General features: G+C 41.5%; 1 protein-coding gene across 1 annotated transcript in view; it reads left to right on the top strand.

The window, feature by feature from the left end:
- trpm4a (transient receptor potential cation channel, subfamily M, member 4a) overlaps positions 1 to 21044 on the top strand; it is a 73562-nt gene that overhangs the window by 13380 nt on the left and 39138 nt on the right. Inside the window, exons 10-14 of the mRNA XM_055024483.1 lie at positions 14270 to 14388; positions 14702 to 15004; positions 16738 to 16839; positions 18629 to 18757; positions 18958 to 19087. Coding sequence (XP_054880458.1) covers positions 14270 to 14388; positions 14702 to 15004; positions 16738 to 16839; positions 18629 to 18757; positions 18958 to 19087 — 783 coding nt within the window. The remainder of the gene's footprint in view (positions 1 to 14269; positions 14389 to 14701; positions 15005 to 16737; positions 16840 to 18628; positions 18758 to 18957; positions 19088 to 21044) is intronic.

The raw sequence follows: 21044 nt of genomic DNA, 5'->3' as shown, positions 1-21044 counted from the left end.
TATCCCTTTTAAAAACAAAATATATTTGGAAATTTATTGTAATAAATTCTAAAATATTATTTCCCCTTTAAATTTCTAATATATGTGGTAAGTACATTGAAATATATATTGAAGATACATGTATTAGCAGATATTATATATCCATATAATATATTGATACATATTGCAAAATATACAAATGAGTGCCATGTCAATGTGAAATATCTTGAAATATGAATGTTCATAAAATGTCTGTTTATGAACATTCACTATAATTTATTACAATTTAAATGGAAATTGTATTGGTAAGATATATGATATCATACATGGTTGGCATATTCTATATTTCTCAAACAACATAATATATATTGTGGAGAAAAAGAATCTAATCTGTGTGGAACAGATCAGGCTTGAGATTCTGGAAAATAGCAAAGCGGATAATTCTTTTATTTCTCTGTCGTTAGCAAACAGAGAACACACAGCAACCACAACACAACAACTGTACCTACAGTGAGTTCTGACTTGGAGCTGCAAGCTCTCACAATATATAGGATTCTTTACACAATGTGGTCACTCCCTGGCCCAGAGCCAGTTGAACAGGTTTAATGCCCAGTCAGTAGCCACAGGATGGACAGGATGCATCTCTCCTTACTGAAAGGTCAGTTCATTATTTAGTTGACAAACATCTTCTCGTTCAAAATATGGGAGTTTCCAAAAATTAGGATGCTAATGGAACAATTTTCCATACCAAAAACATTGTAAGACCTTGTACATACTCTGAGTTTGTAACATTCAATGGAGAAATTTGTTAGACCTTAGGGCTTATTCCATCTTACTGTATTTACCTAAACTATCTGTTGTTATCTGTTAACAAACACTGGTGCCTTATTTTAGTCACTGACAACCTACTGGAACTTTTCCAAGGAGAGGTCAAAAGGAAACCTATCTAACTGATTCTTCAGAGACTCCTTGACCTATACGTTTTAACAGACTGAACAATACTAATGTTAAATGACTAAAGAATTAAAATACAATTCTTAAAAGATACTGTGCCTTGCGAAACTAGTCAACCCCCTTGAACTTTTCAACCTTTTGTCGCTTTTCAGGCTTCAAATATAAAAATCTGAAATGTTTATTATTCTGTAAAGAATCAACAAAAAGAAAAGCTTTGGCGATGTAGAAGAAGAAAGCAGGGTGAAGGAGCTCCAGGCCAACTTTTGTTGAATTACTTTAAAACAGGAGTTATACACTTCTATCAAGCACTGGACCAATAGAAGCACCGTTTCTGAATGCCGGCGTCGTTATAATGGCCAGCAATAATCCTAAACAAAAACTTTCTACTTCAACAGGCGAATGAATAGCCAAGCTAGCAAGGTAGCCTCAATGGCCGCGGCTTCCTCCGACACTGAAACACCTGACGAAAGTAAATGCATAGATTCTTTTTCCATGTCCCAACTGGTCACAGAAGTATCCAAGCAGCAGAACAACTTTAAAGAGGATGTGGTCACATTAATTCAAGAGTTTATTCGGCCTCTGCAAACATCGGTGGACGGGCTGTGGGACGATGTGAGCTCTTTTTAGGGCCACCTTGTAGCAGCGGAAAACCTGGCAGGCGATAACTTTCAGCGCATATTCAAAGCTGAGGCTGCCGTTAAGTCTCTCCAGGCCCAAAACGCTACCTTGTTGGAATGCCTGGAAAACCTGGAAAATTGATCTCACAGGTCCAATCTGCACTTATTTAACATACCTGAAGGCAGTGAATATGGCCAGGATGCAACTAAGTTCATTTCCAAGTTGCTAAAGGATGCAATGGGGGATGACATATTTTCTTCTCCCCCGGAATTGGAGCGGGCACACCGCACAGCTGGACCCAAGCCCACTGCAGGACAACCACCATGGCCCTTCATCGTGGCATTCCACCATTACGATGGTCCAGGCACCATGAAGTAAAGCACCAGAAAACCACACTGAGAATATATCCAGATCTCAGCATCGCTCTTGAAAAGAAAAGGTCGGCATTCAATGACTTTAAAGGAGCTCTTTACCAGAGAAGTGTGTCATTTCGTCTTCCTTTCCTGGCCCATCTTAAAATTACATTTAAGGGAGAAAGCCACTTATTTGAAATGCCAGAGGAGGCCCAGGTGTTCTACAACCGCTGCATTGTAAAATAAACATCCGATGGCAGACGTTTCTTTTTCTTTCTGAAGTGATGTCAAATGTCAATGTCAAATTTATTTATATAGCAGGTATAGAACTGCACCAAAGTGCTGCACAAGACCGACAGTAGCACAAATAGATAAAAACAGAATATCAAAAATTGCTTCAGTTAAAAGCCAACGAATAAAAATGAGTTTTGAGAAGCGATTTAAAATGATCCAGGCTGCTAGCAGATCTAATCTGAAGAGGCAAATTGTTCCATAACTTAGGAGCAACAACAGAAAAAGCCCGATCTCCTTTCCTTCGTCGGGTCCGAGGGACTGGAAGTAAAAGCTGATTGTTTGATCTGAGAGTTCTGGACACAGACTGAAATTTTAAAATGTCCTGAAGATAAGGGGGAGCTAACCCATTTAAAACTTTATAAGTTAATAAAAGAATCTTAAAATCTATTCTATACATAACAGGCAGGCAGTGTAAATTGACCAGCATAGGCCTTATATGGTCGTGCTTCCTGGTTCCTGTAAGAAGCCGTGCCGCTGCATTCTGGATCAATCTGTGATTTAACCATGCCACTATATAAAGAATTACAATAATCCAGACGAGTGGTAATGAAGGCATGGATCAGTCCTTCAAAGTCCTTAAAACAAAAATAAGATTAGATTTTTGCTAAAATCCGTAGGTGATAAAAACTCGATTTAACAACAGAACTAACTTGTTTATCGAGCTTTAAACAGCTATCAAAAGTAAAGCCAAGATTCCTAACTGAGGTCTCATAAAACCGAGCTACCTGCCACCCCGGCCCAGCGGCCTCGAAGGTTCCTTGTGACTCAGGCGACTGACGGTGTTTGTCAATCTGTGCAGTTTTAAATATCCATGTTCTGTCTTGAGATGTGTGCTCACGCTTGTGCGGACGCTTGTTTACATGCTGTCCACGTTTCTGAACTCTGCCTTCGTCCCCTGGGTTTTCATTCTTGTGGTTTTTCAGCTATATGATTATTACTATTGTTTTTATTGTGTATTTGTAAATATATATATTTTTTCTTTATTTTGTTTTGTTGTTTCTATTGTTTGCAGCCGGGTATGAATGAATGGAGAGGGGTAGGGGATAGGACAAAAAGGAGGTTAAAAAAGGAAGGGGAAAGACAGATGTGGAGAAGGAGGGGGGGGAAGAAAAACAATGCTTTGCTCTGTCCCTGTGTTCAAAGTCTTGTTGTTGATTGACTAAATAAGATTATTTAAAAAAAAGAATCAACAAAAAGTGGGACACAATCATGAGGTGGAACAAAATCTATTGGATATTTTAAACTTTTCTTACAAACAAAAAAAAACTTTAAAGTGGGGCATGCAATATTATTTATAGATATAGATATATAGAGTAGAATTGAATTGATTAAAAATATATTAACATGTAATATATTAATCAATACATAACCTATAAATGAGAACAGAAAAAATTTGAATCAATTAGCACAAACTTGGGCATTGTAAAGCCTGATGGCAACAGGCAGAAATGACTTTTTGTTGCGCTCTGTGGTTCACTTTGGCAAAATGAATCTCTGGCTGAAGGTGCTCCTGCATCCGGCCAGCATGTCATGGAATGGATGACACTTGTTGTCCAAGGTGGCCTGGATCTTGGACAGAATCCTTCTTTCTGACTCCAGTGTCCAGCTCCACTCCAATGAAGCTACTGGTCTTCCAGATCAGTTTGTTCAGTCTCTTGGTGTCCTCCACCTTCAGCCTGCTGCCCCAGCACACCACAGCATACAGGATGGCACAGGCGACCACAGTCAAAAAACATCCCGAGCAAAGTCCTGGAGACGTTGAATGACCTCAGCTGCCTCAGAAAGTAGAGGCGACTTTTTCCCTTCCTGTACACAGCATCGGAGTTCTTGACCCAGTACAGTTTTTTAACAATGTGGACACTCAGGTATTTATAGTTCTCCACAATGTCCACACTGACCTCCTGGATGGTAACAGGGGTCACCAGTGGCCTGATCCTCCTCCTCAGTTCTTTGGTCTTCGTTTCTTTTAGTTGCAGGTGGTTCAGCTCACACCAAATGACAAAGTTGTCCACAGCAGCCCTGTACTCAGTCTCATCACCCTTTCTGATACAACCAACCACACCTGAGTCATCTGAGAACTTCTGGAGATGACAATGCAACAGCTGAAGTTATATGTATAGAGTGTGAAGAGGAAGGGAGAGAGGACAGTCCTTGTGGAGCTCCTGTGTTGCTGACAACACTGTCTGACACAAGGGGGGATCCACCTGCATCGCCATCAGCTTCTCATCCAGTAGAGCCAGATGGATGGTGTTGAATGCACTTGAGAAGTCAAAGAACATGAGTCTCACAGTGCTTGCCGGCTAGTCCAGGTGAGCACATGCACGGTTCAGCAGGAAGATAATGACATTCTCAAATCCAAGCTTGGGCAGGTAGGAAAACTGCAAGGGGTCCAAGTGTGGAGCTGCTCCAGGATGAGTCTCTCCAGAGACTTCATAATGTGGGAGGTCAGTACCACAGGCTTGTAGTCCTTGGAGTCACTACAAGCCTGTAGTGACTTTGGTACCGGAACAAGGCAGAATGGTTTCCACATCACAGGGACCCTCTGTTGGCACAGGCTCATGTTGAAGACATGTTGGAGGACTCCACAGTGCTGGAAAGCACAAGCTTTGAGTATCCTCAGGCTGGCACTGTCAGGGCCTGACAGCCTCGCAAGTGTCTCACCAACTGTCTTCTAACATCTTCGGCAGTGATGTTTCCTCTACAGGTAGAGATGGCCAGCTGAGGGGTGGGGTATAATCACTGAAGAGGAGGGAAGGAGAAGTAAAGGTGAGATGAAGGACTCTGAGGAGTGGGAGGGGAGAGTTGTTGGACAGCAGCTGTGACATTGGTGGGAGTGTGAGCAGGAGGTGCAGGGGCCACAACGTCAAATCTGTTGAAAAACAGGTTTAGTTCATTGGCTCTGTCAACGTTGCCCTCAACCGCTCCACAGCCTGCTGATCTGCACCCGATGATAGTCCTCATTCCTCTTCAGACCTCTCATGTTTTTCTGCTGGAGTTTCCTCTCCAGCTTCCTCTTATAATCTTCCTTAACTCTTTTGATCTTCGTCTTCAAGCACCTCTGAATTACTTTCACGTCATCCCTGTTGCCATCTCTGAAAGCCCTCTTCTTTTTCAGGGTGGCCTTGATCTCTTTTGTTACCCAGGACTTGTCGTTTAGGTAACAGTAAACAGCCTCAGTAGGGATAAAGGAGTCAACACAGAAGTTAATATAATGTGTTATGCACTCAGTAAGCATATCGATGTCCTCCATATTCGGTTCACAGAGTGCATGGTAGTCAGTGGCTTCAAAACATCTTTGTAGTGTCTCAAGCAGCACTGTGCAAGTGATCATATTGAAATGGCCATAGGACAACGATCAGTCGTACACTGCACAAATCTGGCCTTTATGGAAGAGCAGCAAGAAGAGAGCCATTTCTCACAGATATCCATAAAAAGTCTAATTTAAAGTTTGCCATAAACCACCTGGGAGACACACCAAGCACATGGAAGAAGGTGCTCTGGCCCAAACCAAAATTGAACTTTTTGGCCACAATGCAAAATGATATGTTTGGTGTAAAAGCAACACAGCTCATCACTCGTCCCCATTGTCAAACACCATGGTTTGGGCCTGCTTTTCTTCAGTAGGGACAGAGAATATGGTTAAAATTGATGGGAAGATGGATTGAGCCAAATACAGGACCATTCTGGAAGAAAACCTATTGGAGTCTGCCAAAGACCTGAGACTGGGAGAAAGATTTACCTTCCACCAAGACAATGAAATGAATCACAAATAAACGTATCCAGGTGTTGAGTGACCAAGTCAAAGTCCAGACCTGAATCCAATCGTGAATCTGTGGAAAGATCTGAAAGTTGCTGTTTACGCTCCTAAAACAGATGTGCCAGGAGAGACTGGAACAAGTTTAAGCCAGGAAGAATATAAATTTGTGTTAACTCTACTGAGAAATCATGTAGATAAAGGGATCTTTTCAACAAATCATTCTTAATTGTCAAAACTTAGGAGGAGGAGTTAGATGAGAATAAGTCAGAACTAATAAATATGCAATCTCTTTCAGATATGTGAAAAGTAGGTTGTAACACCATATCTTGAAAAACATTGAGGAGAAGAAAAAGATTTATCTAAATTAATCTTGTAAAAGAGAACCAAATCAACAGATTTTAAAAGACCGTTGTCTCGAATACTGACCAAATGTATATAAACCTTTGAAATTGAGGACAATTACAAAAAAAAAAGAAAATCTAAAAATGTTCTCTCCAAGTTTTCTGGCATTGAGCAAAAAATAAATAAATTGTTAATTCTGACATAAAACATGAGGGGTTTTCTCAGATTTTACTTCAGACAAAGAGAAAAAAAAAGTTTGTCTTTTTATTCAGTCTATGCAAATATGTTTCAGTTGTATAATAATTGGAATGAACACAAACAATTTGTGATTTTTTTTCATTAACTGATGCACCACACTAATGCATTATCATATTTTTTAAAAAGTGTTACCTTCACAATTTGCAAAAATTAGCTCAAAATCTTTTATTGTTATTACATATTTGGCAGAAAGTATTGTAAAATGCTCTCAAGGATTTTTATTACATTTTGCACCAATCATGCAGTTTTAACAATGTTTTTATTATATTACATCACTACATATTGTGGCGCTATTACAAAATGTATTTTTCAGAATTTCTATAAAATCCTCAATTACAATGGCCTTATCTGTATGCAATACAAAATAGTTTTTTTAAAAATCTGATCCAAATTTCATCCAAAAGGTAAGAGTAAGTCCCTGGTGGATAATACAAAGCAATAAGCACAAGTGATGTTGGTACATTTCAGATAAGAAATACTAAAATTTAGATGTTTAAAATGACTCTAGCTATCAATAGGCTTGTGATAAATGAATAAATGTACATGAAAATTGTTGCTCCCCAATCTTACCTCACCTTGTAGCTACTTCAAGGACTGCAAAATATTTAATAAGAAGAAGAACGTAACTCATTCATGGCAACATAATCCCCTTGCAAAACATATCAATCTGATTAAGCCTAAATCAAGCCATTAAATAACTTAAGTCTTTGAAGAGAAATGTCTTCTGTTCAATAAATCAAGTTTTATTTTTCTGTTCAACCAGTGTTATATTTTTGGATTTTCACGATTTGCCTATCATAGGGCACCAGCACCAAGGTGCAACCTGGTCAGATTACCATCTTATCATTATCAATACCAATATTTATTTTAAATCAATTCCAATTATTACTTTATTACTCCATATTATTACATTACAGCCTCGTGTAACATATGTTGCAATTATTTTTCACAATGTTGGTCACATATTGTCCATACTGATTTGTCACATGATGAAGAAATCAGTGTGACGACCCTGTTGTCACAGTCCTGTGCGTGTCCTGTGATTTACTAATTATCAATTAAGGTCCTCAATGTGGGAGGCGCTTCCATCACAGACACCTGGATGGTATATAAGGAGCACCGTTCCATTCATGGGTGTGACTGCAGAAGCCACCACGCGCAGACGACCCGGAGATCCAGGCTGAGACCAGACTGAAGGGGCCTGGACTGATGTCTCCTAGACAAATCAATTCTTTTAAAAATAAACGCCTTTCATGGGCTTAACATCACTGGTTGCCGTGTCCCCCTGATTTTTGTTGCGGCTTCCTGAGCCGGGCCGTAACAAATGGGGGATCGTCAAACACGAGACTTTTGCAATTTGGGAAATTGTTGGTTTGAGTGTGTGACGTTTTCATTCACCTTTTTCCTGTTTGTAGGAGTGAGCAGTGACAACACCGTTGGGGTTGGGACATGGCTTTGTTAACCAGTTTGTTTGTTGTAGGCAGCTGTGGCGCGTTTTGTTGGTTGGTCTAAGACAGGTGAGTGAAATGTTTTGGGGTTTGTGCGTCAGAGTGGTTCTCTTTTTGTGATTGTGTCTCCTGATAGGCTAAGAGGTGTTGTCGTTTTAGACTTCACCTGTTTGTTGTTTTAGTAGTGTCGTGGGGGTTTGCGGTTGGCGTTCACTGTGCAAGCAGTGATCTCGGGGGCAATCCGTGAGATTAATTTCTCACTGGTTTGGTGCTTAATAAACCCGCCACCGATCCACGTGAAGAGCCAGGAATCAGTTAAGCAGGTGAGTTCTGACAGGCAGGTAAAGTATAGTGGGGACATGATTGCTTTGGAACCATTACGCACTCTTTCACTTTAAGCTGTATTTGTCGTTTAGTTTGTGTTTTTCTCCTGTAGTGTATGATTGCGGTTTTTCTTAAAAATATGGAGTTTGATCTGGACGACTTTGTAGCTAAACCTTCTTTGGAGAAGTTTCATGCTGCTCGTAAAAGTGATCTCGTAGCCATTGCTGCTCAGTTTGAAATACCTGTGATTAAACAAGAGAAAAAGGAGGTTATTAGAAGGCGACTGTATGTCGCATTAATTGAGCAAAACGTTTTGCCACCTCCCGAATCAACCACCCAGGGTGACGTTGGGGCGTCTACCAGTGAGGTGCGCAAAATGGAATTGGAGTTAGAGATGCGTCGTTTGGAGCTCCGAGAGAAAGAGCTGCAGCATCAGGTGGAGATGCGCAAAAATTGGAGGCAGCTGCGAGGCGCGACTCGGCGCGCGTTTCAGTTGATCAAGATGGCAGTTCTGCAGGGGCAGAGTTTGATATCAACAAATGTATTCGTTTGGTTCCACCGTTTACCGAATTGGATGTGGATAAATATTTCATCCTGTTTGAACGTGTGGCAAAAACACTGAGGTGTCCTCAGGATGTTTGGCCGCTGCTTCTGCAGTGTGTGTTCACTGGTAAAGCACAGGAAGCCTATGCCTCGCTGTCACCTAGTGACAGTTTAAATTATGATAAAGTGAAGAGTGCAGTGGAAAAAGCTTATGAGCTCATGCCGGTGGCATATAGGCAGAAATTTCGCTGCTATAAAAAAGCCGATCATCAGAGTTATACTGAGTTAGGTCGTGTTAAAACTGCTTTATTTGATCGGTGGTGTGCTGCACAAGATGTTAAGAACTTTGATCAGCTCCGCGATCTGATGTTGTTGGAGAATTTAAAAACTGCTTACCGGAAGACATTGCAACTTACATTAATGAACAGAAAGCTAAAAACATTTCTGTGGCCGCGGGGTTGGCGGACGAGTACGTGCTGACTCATAAGGATTATTCGGGTTCTGTGGGTTTTAAACGCTATTTTGGACGAGAAGTGAGCCGCAGTGATCGGGTTGGTGGTGTCACTAAGCAAATGGAGACGAGGCAGTTTAAAAATCCGGTTGTTCGGGATGATGATCGGGTTTGTCACTACTGTCACAGACGCGGACATATTAAAGCAGATTGTCATCAGCTTAAGGGTGAAACAAAAAAGTTTCAAACTGTTCCTAAGGGAGTTGGTTTGGCTGCGCCAGTGCGGAGTCCTTTAGAGGACACGAAGAACACTCCGTCTTCTGAAGTAGGTGTTTCATACCTACCTTTCATTCGTGAGGGGTATGTGTCACTGTCAAATGGCGAGGGAAAGGTTCGAGTTAAGATTCTGAGAGACACTGGGCGTTTGACTCTTTTATTAGAGCTGACGTGTTGCCGTTCTCGGCTGAGTCTGAGACAGATGCCTGTGTTCCAATTCTGGGAATGGGATTAAACATGATGTTTCTGTGTTTCTTGATTGCGAACTGTTTGTTGGTGACACGCAATTGGCTGTGCGCCCTGCTTTGCCAATTGATGGCGTCTCGGTGATTTTGGGTAACGGTTTAGCAGGAACTCGTTTGTGGGCGGACGCTGCACCGTTAGACGGCCTGGTTACGTCAGAGCCAGTTGAGCGAGTCATTCCTCAGACTGAGGGGAACGTGGAATTCACAGATGTGTTTAGCGCATGCGCAGTTACTCGGGCCATGGCGCGCGGTCAGAGTGTGAAAGACGAGAAATGTGTGAAAATTAATTTGCCTTTGTCTAGTTTTCCCATGTCTCTGTCTCGCAGTGAGTTCGTGAAGGAACAACAAGCTGATGTTTCACTGAAGACTCTTATCGATCAGGTTCGCCCATTAAGTGAAACAACTGATTGTGCTTGTGGATATTTCCTGCAGGATTCATTGTTGGTGAGGAAATGGTTACCACATGCTGACGTTGTGGGTGAGCCAGTATTACAAAATAGTGGTTCCCATCAAGCTACGCTCCGCAGTGTTGAAAGTTGCTCATGATGAATCTGGCCATTCTGGTGTACGTAAGACGTATGATCGAGTTTTGCGACATTTTTTCTGGCCCCGTCTTAAAGGACGTTTCGTCTTATATTAAGATGTGTCATGTTTGTCAGCTTATTGCTAAGCCCAATCAGGTTTTGAAACCGTTCCCTTTAAGCCCAATTATCGCTGCATCTGAGCCATTTGAACATTTGATCATAGATTGCGTGGGTCCGTTGCCTCGCTCAAAGGCTGGGTCTTCATATCTACTCACTGTGATGTGTCAAACTACACGTTATCCAACAGCTTATCCGTTACGTACGATAACTGCTAGGTCAGTTGTACGTGCGCTTACTCAGTTCTTTTCGGTGTTTGGCATCCCTAAAGTAATACAGTCTGACCAAGGAACAAATTTTTCATCACATTTGTTCAGTCAGGTTTTGAAACAGCTGCGGGTGCGACACAGTAAAGCGACAGCATATCATCCAGAGAGTCAGGGGGCATTAGAGCGCTTCCACCAGTCTCTGAAGTCTTTCTTGCGCGCTTACTGTACAGAACTGGCGGGCGACTGGGAGGAAGGTTTGCCTTGGCTGAAGGTTTGCCTTGGCTGGCCGCCAGGGAGGTAACACAAGAAAGCACTGGGTTTAGCCCAAATGAATTGGTTTTTGCACACAACGTGAAGGGTCCGTTGGCTGTGGTGGCGGACGGGCTGAAAGAGTCTGCTCCGCCGAAAAACTTGGTGGATTACGTAAATGGTTTTAGAAGACGTTTATATCTGGCACGAGAACTCGTTAAAGAGAAACTGACTGTGGTGCAGGAAAAAATGAAAAGTTTGTTTGATCGTCGTGCTGAGGCGCGCTCATTTTTGTCTGGTGATCAAGTCTTGGCTTTGTGTCCGGTCACGACTTCTCCTTTTCAGGCGCAATTTACTGACCCATATACAGTTCTGAAGCGGGTTTCCGATCAGAACTATTTAATATCGATGCCGGAGCGGAGAAAGAAAACCCAGTTGTGTCATGTTAACACATTAAAACCATATTATGCTCGTGATTTATTTCAGCCACAGGGTACTGATGCCACGCCTGCATGTGCCGTAAACAGCCTTGCTGGGGGGAGCGAGACTTTCAGCACCACGGACAGCGCACTATTACCTGTCGAAGATGACGGCAGTACGGACGGGTTGGACAGCGCTCTGATTCATGGGCGTCTTAAAAACTCTGAAACTTTGGGTGAGCTGGACACGTTGTTGGCTCACTTACCTGCAGGGTGTGCTAAACAGTTGGCAGAGTTGATAAGTGAATTTCCATGTCTATTTTCGGACACGCCAGGTCGCACACATTTGATTGAACACGATGTGGATGTTGGAGACGCTAAACCAATCAAGCAACGGTTTTACAGAGTGAATCTGGAGAAGCGTAAGCACTTGGATGCAGAAGTAGATTATATGCTTCGTACTGGGATTGCAGAACCGAGTAGGTCCAGTTGGGCATCTCCGTGTATTTTGGTCCCTAAGTCGAACAATACGCTGCGTTTCTGCTCAGATTTTCGTAAGCTTAACGCTGTTACTAAACCAGATTGTTTCCCGCTGCCGAGAATGGATGATTGCATCGATCAAGTGGGTTCTGCTAACTTTGTTAGTAAATTTGACCTTTTAAAGGGTTACTGGCAGGTACCACTGACTAAACGTGCACGTGAAGTGTCTGCGTTTGTTACGCCTACAGGCTTGTATTCTTATACAGTCATGCCATTTGGTCTGAGAAATGCGCCAGCCACGTTTCAAAGACTAATGAACAGAGTGGTTGGTGACATGACTGGTTGTGCGGTCTATTTGGATGACGTGGTGGTGTATTCTGACACCTGGGGAGAGCATGTGGAGCGCATTCGGGAGCTTTTCACTCGTTTGGCGGGGGCGAGGTTAACGATCAACCTGGCCAAATGTGAGTTTGGAAGGGCTACAGTTACCTATTTAGGCCGTGTGGTGGGCCAAGGTGAGGTCCGCCCTGTTGCAGCAAAGGTTCAGGCGGTAGAGCAGTTTCCTGTTCCAGCTACAAAGAAGGAGCTAATGCGTTTTCTTGGGCTGGTGGGATATTACAGAGGTTTTTGTCGAAACTTCTCATCTGTGGTGGTGCCTCTGACAGATTTGCTGCGTAAAGATGTCAAGTTTGAGTGGTCTCCCCTTTGTCAACAGGCTTTTGAGCAGGTGAAAAGACTCCTCTGTGCTGCTCCGGTATTGGCTGCACCACGTTTTCAACATCCGTTCCAACTTTATGTGGATGCTAGTCAGGTGGGTGCTGGAGCTGTCCTTACACAGACTGATGATCTGGGTATTGGTAGGCCAGTGAGTTATTTTTCCAAAAAATTCAATAAGCATCAGTTGAACTACTCCGTAATCGAGAAGGAGACGTTGGCTTTGATTTTAGCCCTGAAACATTTTGATGTTTATTTAAGTGGTGGTGCTAACATTGTGGTTTTTACAGACCATAATCCGCTGACGTTTCTTGCTTCACTGAAATGCCCAAATCAGCGTTTGATTCGCTGGTCATTGTTTCTACAGTCCTATAACCTGGATATTCGTTACATTAAAGGAAAATATATCATGGCCGATGCATTATCTCGTGCTCCACTTTTGTAGCAGGTTTGTTTTTTGTTTTTTTTCTCCCTGTTCCCTTTCTATGTTCCTTAAAGAGCTTCTGAGTGCACCAGTTGCTGGTCTGGAAAGTGAGCTGAGGAGGAAACCTGTACATTAAACAACTTGGCTAAGTATAACATGGATGAGAGAGCAACATACTAATGGTGGCTGGGTTTGTTTTACACATGTGGTGAGTTTGGAGCAGGGTTCCATATAGGAACCTGCTTTTTTATGGGCGGGGGTGTGACGACCCTGTTGTCACAGTCCTGTGCGTGTCCTGTGATTTACTAATTATCAATTATCAATGTGGGAGGCGCTTCCATCACAGACACCTGGATGGTATATAAGGAGCGCCGTTCCATTCATGGGTGTGACTGCAGAAGCCACCACGCGCAGACGACCCGGAGATCCAGGCTGAGACCAGACTGAAGGGGCCTGGACTGATGTCTCCTAGACAAATCAATTCTTTTAAAAATAAACGCCTTTCATGGGCTTAACATCACTGGTTGCCGTGTCCCCCTGATTTTTGTTGCGGCTTCCTGAGCCGGGCCGTAACAATCACCAAGGTGGTATAATTTTTTTCAAATCGGGATAATTTCCCAACCTTACCAGCCACAACCCTTCTATGCTGCCAAGCGACCATATCCACTGTCATGAACTAGTGTGGGGAAAAATGCTTTTGGTAGAATCCTCAGCATGGTCTGAAATTCAGTGCTATCTAATTTGATAAAGATTACAAACTTTGTTTTTAATTTTATATTTCATGAAGATTATTTTAAAGATGACAGTTCTGTCATGTTCTGTGTTTTTCTGTGTTTATCTGAGTTTTCTGTGTCCTGAGTGTCCTCGTTGTCCTGTCTTCCCCTTGATTGTTCCCAGGTGTGTCTTGTTCCCTTGATTACCCTCAGTGTATTTTATCCCTCCTGTGTCTTTTGTTCCTCGTCGGGTCCTTATCATATTTTGATGTTCCTCTTTGTCGCTGTCGTTGTTCCACCTGTTTGACCAGTCGCCACCGGTGTGAGCTCTGGCTTCCGCTCAGCCGTGCTGCCTGGCCGCAGACTTGTTTGTCTGACCTTGTTTCTGGACTGTCTTCATTATTAAATTCACACCTACTCACTTTACCTGGGCCTCCAGCGTCTGCCTCAACACCACCACACACACCACCTCATGACAAGTTCTCATGTATTCTATTACTTAAATGATTATGCAAAACTAAGGGTTAGCATTTCTGGGTTATCTGATATTGTTGTTTGTCTACTGTGTTTGTGTTAAGCTAGTAAACGTTTGACCAGTATGGCCAATGAGTCCACAGAGGAGCTCAAACTGGCTGTGGCCTGGAACCGAGTAGACATCGCAAAAGCTGAGCTCTTCAATGGAGACATACATTGGAAGGTATTTTATGTTTCTACTCTGTTGAAACACCAGAGTTTTAGTTTGGTTCTAGTCTCAAACACCTTGCTCAGGGGTTCTCAAATGTTATGTTCAAATATCTAAATATCTGGTGAAGACAGAAAACAACCATAAGTGTGTTGAGAGGCTAATGTTTTCATTTCAGGTTCAATGTATGAAGATGTGTTATTGCGAGAAAATTTCTAGTTAGGTGATCTGTGAGTGCTAGCTAGATAGGTGAAGTGATCCTCTGCTGAAAAAAGTTTGAAAAACACAGTTATAGACATTATTGCTTGACTTTTCGTTTCACTTTCAGTATGAGGACCTTGAGGACTCCATGACAGATGCCTTGATCAATAACAAGCCCCAGTTTGTGCGTCTCTTCTGTGAAAATGGTCTCAACATCCTGAATTATTTGACAAATAATCGCTTGGAGAGTTTATATCGCTCGCTGTCAGATAGCTCGCTGGCATACGTTCTACTCCAGAGGCGTCTGAGTGAAAGACGGAGCCTGGCTGGACCTCTGCTCTCTGAGGACGGAGCTGGAATAGGTGCCATGCAGACTCTCCATACAGAAGTGAACACAGGTGCTTCTGTCAGGGATCTTAGTTTGTTTGAGGTGAGTTCAATACTTGAGCAGCAGGCACATGTTTGATTGAACAACTGAGTGAAAGTAGTAGCAATGTAAACAAGGAACTCAATCCTATTCAATATCCAATAACTAGTTTTGTAAAGCGCTGACCTAATCATGCTGATTATGGCCAAGAAATATAATGTAACAATGTTTTTTTACTTAATGTACTAACTTAAATTTGGTTGTCCTAAAATATAACTGTTATGCTTCAATAAAAGCTTGAAGTTCTCTCTCATATCTACATAATTGAAAATTTGAAAGTACAAGATTTTCCAGATTTTCTGTCAGAAACAGCAAGCTTTTATGCTGAACAACCCATCTTGTGTGATTTAAAACACACTAACAATTAATTTCTAATATTTCCCAAAGTGACTCAATTCCAAAGCAACTCAGTGCTACTTGGAGTGTTGTTGGAGCCAGAATGCATGCAGAGTCAGAGGCAGGAGATAAAATGAAGATAATTGAATTAATAAATCAATGCAAAACTCTCTGGTAGGCACCAAGGAATACAGGACTAGACACAGGCAGGCAAGCATAAGGCAGAGAGCCATAAAGCCAGGTATACTAATGGAAAGAACACTAATGAACATGAGAGGAGGTGTTGAGGAGAAATTGAACAATGGGAGAAGCCTAAACACTAATCACAGAAATTGCAAAAATAACTAAGCATCTGAATCCAAAGGAATGAACTGCAATAGCTAGACCAAGGCTGAAAATTAATTAACAAGAAATCAATTTTTGAAAATCAAACACAGACCCCTAACCCTAACCAGGTGGTTTACTACAGCCTGGTTTACTACCAGGCAAGCCGACTGGTAGTAACATCATGTTAAGGAGAAGGAGAGAGTGAACAGTGAGCAGGTGGTACCGGTACTTTGAAGTGCATCACGGTGACAATCAGTGTACTGTTTTTTTATATCAGGATATCTGATACTGACCCACCTCGGTGGGACCGACTCAGGCTGCCTGTAGCGAACCGGGCATTTAGTCCAGCACTGGGGCAGCCTGATTATGTTGCGGTCATAAGTTTTCTCTGCGGCCAAACTATTGTTTGGGGCGAGGAGGGTTTTTTCTGCTGTTATGAGGATGATTAATGATCATCCTCTGCTCAGAGTCTTTATTATAATGTTTGGGTCAGCAATGAGTCTCCTATAAGACAAAATGAAGTATAGGAATAAGGTGGATAAGGTTTGGGTGTAGCCACTTGGTCATTAAAATAAATTCTATAAAGGTCAGGTTAGTTCTTCAGACCCCCATTTGAAGTTTGGGCGTCTGAACATAATGGCTCTAGAGAAAATTGCACTCTGTGCCCTATGCGTTTCAGTATTTAGTATCTCCTTCTGCATAAGTTACATCACATTATGTTATGTTTGAATTCACTATGGTTCTATTAGCAAATCATTCCTTTACAAATGTTAGTAGAAGCAGTCAGTGTGCCTACCTACTGGATTTTATACACCAGTTGACATGGAAGTGATTGGAAAACCTGAATTCATAAAAATCAAGCCATGACCCACACTTGTAGCAATAAAGTGAAATTTTCTATGATTGCTCTGTGACTCTTTGCAACCCTTATCGATTTAACATATTTGATTTCTTTCAGTATGCTTTGCATGTTATGCTAAGGACCACTTAAATAATCACATTATGTGTAGAAAAGCAAATAAGGGAGGCAAACAAAAATAAAAGTCAAAGCAAAGTTTGTGACTGTGCTTCAGGTATCCCGCCTGCTGCAGGATCTCTTCGGTGATGTCTGTGAGCCTTTCTACTATGGAGCTCTGGGTCTTGACCCCAGGATGGGCACTAGAAGAGCACTGAAGGTCAGTGAGTACAGAACTATTTCCATAAGAACCTGTTTACAGGTCATTGAGGTGGCAAAAGTCTTCTGTTTGACTCATTACATTTACTTGTTTTATCTGAAATAATAAAAATCTTGACATTGTCAAAATATTTGCCTGCTTCTCATCCTCAAATGGATGCATCTGACAACATGTGCCAAAATATTCAGATCAAAATCTCTGCTTAAAATGTTGTACTAGAAAACGATCAATCTGAACAGTGACATCCTCCTGCAATTATAAAAATGAAAAGTAACCAACGCTAATGTAGTCTCAAAAATGACCATGACAATATCTTTACTTTTTTGGACCTTCTTATGACTGAATTGGTCTCAGGACTGTGGACATTACCTGCCACATTGCAGACATTTTCCCCCTTCTCTCATACTGTCATCCTGATACACAGACATGTATACAGGTTGTTCAGAAGTATGTGTTTGCAGATACACTATCTTGGGCTGTAGGTCCCACTAAATATATCTTGTATTAATTGGTTTTCAGCATTTTCTGTGACATTGTGTTTCATGGTTTACCTTTTTTCATCTCAATTTTTGCAGGTTTTTCACCGTAGGGTATTTTCTTGCATTTTCTATCAGTTTGTGACGGAGGAGCCGTCACGAGCTGAGACCTAATTAAAGAGTCTGTGTTAGCACGTCCGCGCACACGTACACAAACATGTACAACCGCTAACTTACTTTTTGTTGCAACTTAAACTGACGCAGTTCATCCTGATCTGTTATTTTCAGTCTCACATTTTCCCGGTTTTATTTTCAACTGGCTTTATTGTTTCCGGATTGTGGCGCACCAGGAGAGAGTAACGTGATGTGGTGATGTCATCAGAATGTGCTGGGTATTTTCTATTAAATTGACAATTGTATTTTGATAAGTTCATGTATTTTTCCCCCCTATTATTGTTTTGTATACTTTAAGAGTTTATTTGAGTTAGTTTTTTGGGTTGATTTGCTTGATTGGACTTTCTGTGGGTGGAGTCTGTGGCTTTAAAAGCAGAGCTCTGCTCCACAGGGAAGTAGTCTGCAGCTAGACACTGAAGGTGATACACTCTGACCTGGAAGGTATTGCTGTTTTGATTTTAACCTGCCTTGGACGTCTTTTTGTAAATATTCTGCATCTGCCATCTTTGTTCACCGTATTAATCGATAATACATTTCACTGAAGTGATCTTCGGCCTGCCCTGCAACAGACTGGCGACCTGTCCAGGTGACCCCGCCTCTCGCCCGGAATGCAGCTGGAGAGGCACCAGCACCTCCCGACCCAGTTTTTCTGTCCTCTTACAACTTTTTGAACTTTCAAAAAGTTCAAAAGGGACTTTCAACAAAAAGTTGAAAGGGAGCGTTCAACTTTTTTCCCCACTGCTCTTTCTTTTTTCTCTTTTTCCTTCGTTAACATGGTGGATAAAAATATAAAATATAGTTTTTATTGTGTATATGTGCATTATAAAAATGGAGAACCACACAAAAACTAAAATAGAAAATATAAAGTTTAAAGAATAATTTTTTCAGTATAAAACAACACAACAGAAATTTCAAGTATTGTGAATAGTTCTGCTATATGTGTTGCTCACACATTACAAGTGGAGTTAGCTGATCATTAAAGAGTTTTATATAAAAATGTCTGTCATGAGAGATATCTATTGTATATTCAACAATATTATAGCTAAAACCAAAATGTAAAAGCATATTGTGTGTGGAATAGAAAAAGAGATAAGAAAGAAACTAACTGCTTGCCCTGATTTGTCTTTTCCAAACTTCAGCAAGTCAACAAAATCCTGAAGGGTGAATGTACATATCGCAACCAGCACTGCCCCTCTCCCTGGGCAGCTCTCTTCATTTGGGCTGTTTTGCAGAACCGCACTGAAATGGCTATGTACTTCTGGGAAATGGTGAGAGCACGTTACTTTACAATCTTTAGTCCAAGGCTTGTGTATATGAACTTATTTAGCTTAAACTTGACCATTTGAAGATGATGACTGTTCTTTCAGAACCAGTAGTATTCATGTGCAACACTACCTTTTTTCTAAATTGCCTTTAATTTAACTTCATTTCATTGCATCTTAATTGGCTTGCTGTGTCTCTGTATTAGGCAGGGGAGTCTGTGCTAAGTGCTCTTGGTGCCCGTAAGATTCTGAGGGAACTTTCCAAGCAGGAGAATGAGGCAGAGAGCAAGCTGGCCATGAAACAATTGGCACAGAGGTTTGAGAAGCTGGCAAATGGTGAGTCATTTACAAACGGGTTACAAACGGGGTCAGTTTGTAACAGAAAAAGTGTGACAATTGCAAGAGTGACTAAACGTAAAAATGTATTGTTTTTCAGAAAGCAAAATCAAATAACCTTTTCTGGATTCTTCACAGAACAAAAGTCAGGAAATAACACTATTTATGAAATAAATAATAACCAAATAACACTCTGGGTTCTCCACATAAAAAAAGTCCATGAAACATAAACTTTCTGTTGTGCTGGTCACAATCTTAAAAGGTCCAAGTTCAGCTTAGTTCTCAGAGCAGAATCTCTTACTTAAATGGCTCAGATGAGTAGGCTCTCAAAGTTCTTGTGTTCCTTCTTTATAATCTTTTTTAGGTTCCAATAGCTTGTAGACATCGCTGTTTGCAGCTCATCAACTTCCCTGTGAAACCCACAAAGCAAGCAGGCTGAGAAACTGAACTAAGTGATACAGCACCTCCACAGCACAATCAGTACTACTACCAGTATGGTTGTGGAGATGGATTTTATCCCAATAGATTTTATTATGATTCTATTTTTATACTCACAATGACTCATTCAAATCAGAAAAATGAGCTTACCTTTGTTCATCAGTGTGAACTGTGGGTGTGCATCTGACTGGTGAGAAGTTGAATGTCAGATTCCATTCCAGTCACTGCCAGTCTCAAACACTGATGCAGATATTTACCTGTCAATCTTGATCTTATTGAAGTTTTCAGCAGTTTCATACGTGAAAAGGTTTGCTCGCAGATATACGTGCTGCCAAAAAGTGTGGACATCTTCATTGCGTGTTTTCTGATGTTAGGGTACGTGTCGTTTGGGAGGGCAGCATAGAAGTCAATGAGACTGTTGGGCTTGAACGCGTCTTTCAGAGCATCACAGTTCTGTAACTCGGCCAACTCAAACTCATAAGAAGGCTGGGCTTCATTGATGTCGGCAACAAAGGGGTTCTGGAAAAGACAGATTTCTTTTGCTTAAATATGTAGTTCACGGAATTGCACACCAAACTCCTCCTTTAGCATTTCCAGTGCTTCCACACACTTTTCAGCTGGAAAAGGGACCGCTGGGTTCTCTGCAGAGAGATTTTGTGAAGCAGGGAGATGGATAAAACTGTGCTTTTTCACTTTCACCAAAAGTAGCTCTAGTTTCACCTCAAATGGTTTGATGTGGGAATACATTTCACAAATGAGTTTCCCCTGGCCTTGTAGCTGCAAGCTAAAGCTGTTCAGCCTTTCTGTCATGTCCGTTAAAAATGCGAGATGCCATTTCCATTCTGGGTCTTTCAGCTCTGGCACAGTTTTGTTTTGTGAATGAAGAAATGCGTTAATTTCAGGTAGCAGCTTGTAAAAACGCTTCCGAACTCTGCCCCGGCTCAACCATCGGACCTCTGTGTCGTACGGCACATCCCCGTGCGCAGATTCCAGTTCAGACAGGAATTCTTGGAACTGCCTGTGTTTAAGACTGTTAAGAATTAAAAAGATGAAGAACTTGATTTAGCTCTTTAATTAATTCTTTGTCCCGAATTCCTGTGTCTGTGTAAGTGTGCAGAGAGAAAAGAGCAATCATACGACGTCAGACTTCAGATATTCAGAGTTTTATCCAGAGAAATTCAATCCAAGAAGAACTTTACAATAAGCATCTCACCTAGAGCAAAAGTCCAAGACATTACAAAACAGAGACAAAGAACTGAGTAAAAAAAGACAAAAGAATAACAGAAGATGCATCCTCCGGGAAACTCTCACTCAGCACAAAGAGATTCCAACTTCTGCTGTGAAACAAACCATTTTTATAGACTGCATATTCTCCTCATTTAAATATATGCATTAGGAGGTGTGTTCTTTTCCTTTGTGTGTGCTGTCTCAATGTTAATTTTATTACCTCCTGCTAAAGAGCCCCAAAAGCAGATATACGGCAAACCCTTCTCGTACCAGACGCTGTCCAGTTTGATAT

This window comes from Poeciliopsis prolifica, unplaced genomic scaffold (genome assembly GCF_027474105.1).
Source record: "Poeciliopsis prolifica strain line A6 unplaced genomic scaffold, Auburn_PproV2 SCAFFOLD121, whole genome shotgun sequence".
NCBI lineage: Eukaryota > Metazoa > Chordata > Actinopteri > Cyprinodontiformes > Poeciliidae > Poeciliopsis > Poeciliopsis prolifica.
Note: the sequence above shows the minus strand (reverse complement) of the source record. Positions and strands in the feature narration are given on the sequence as shown.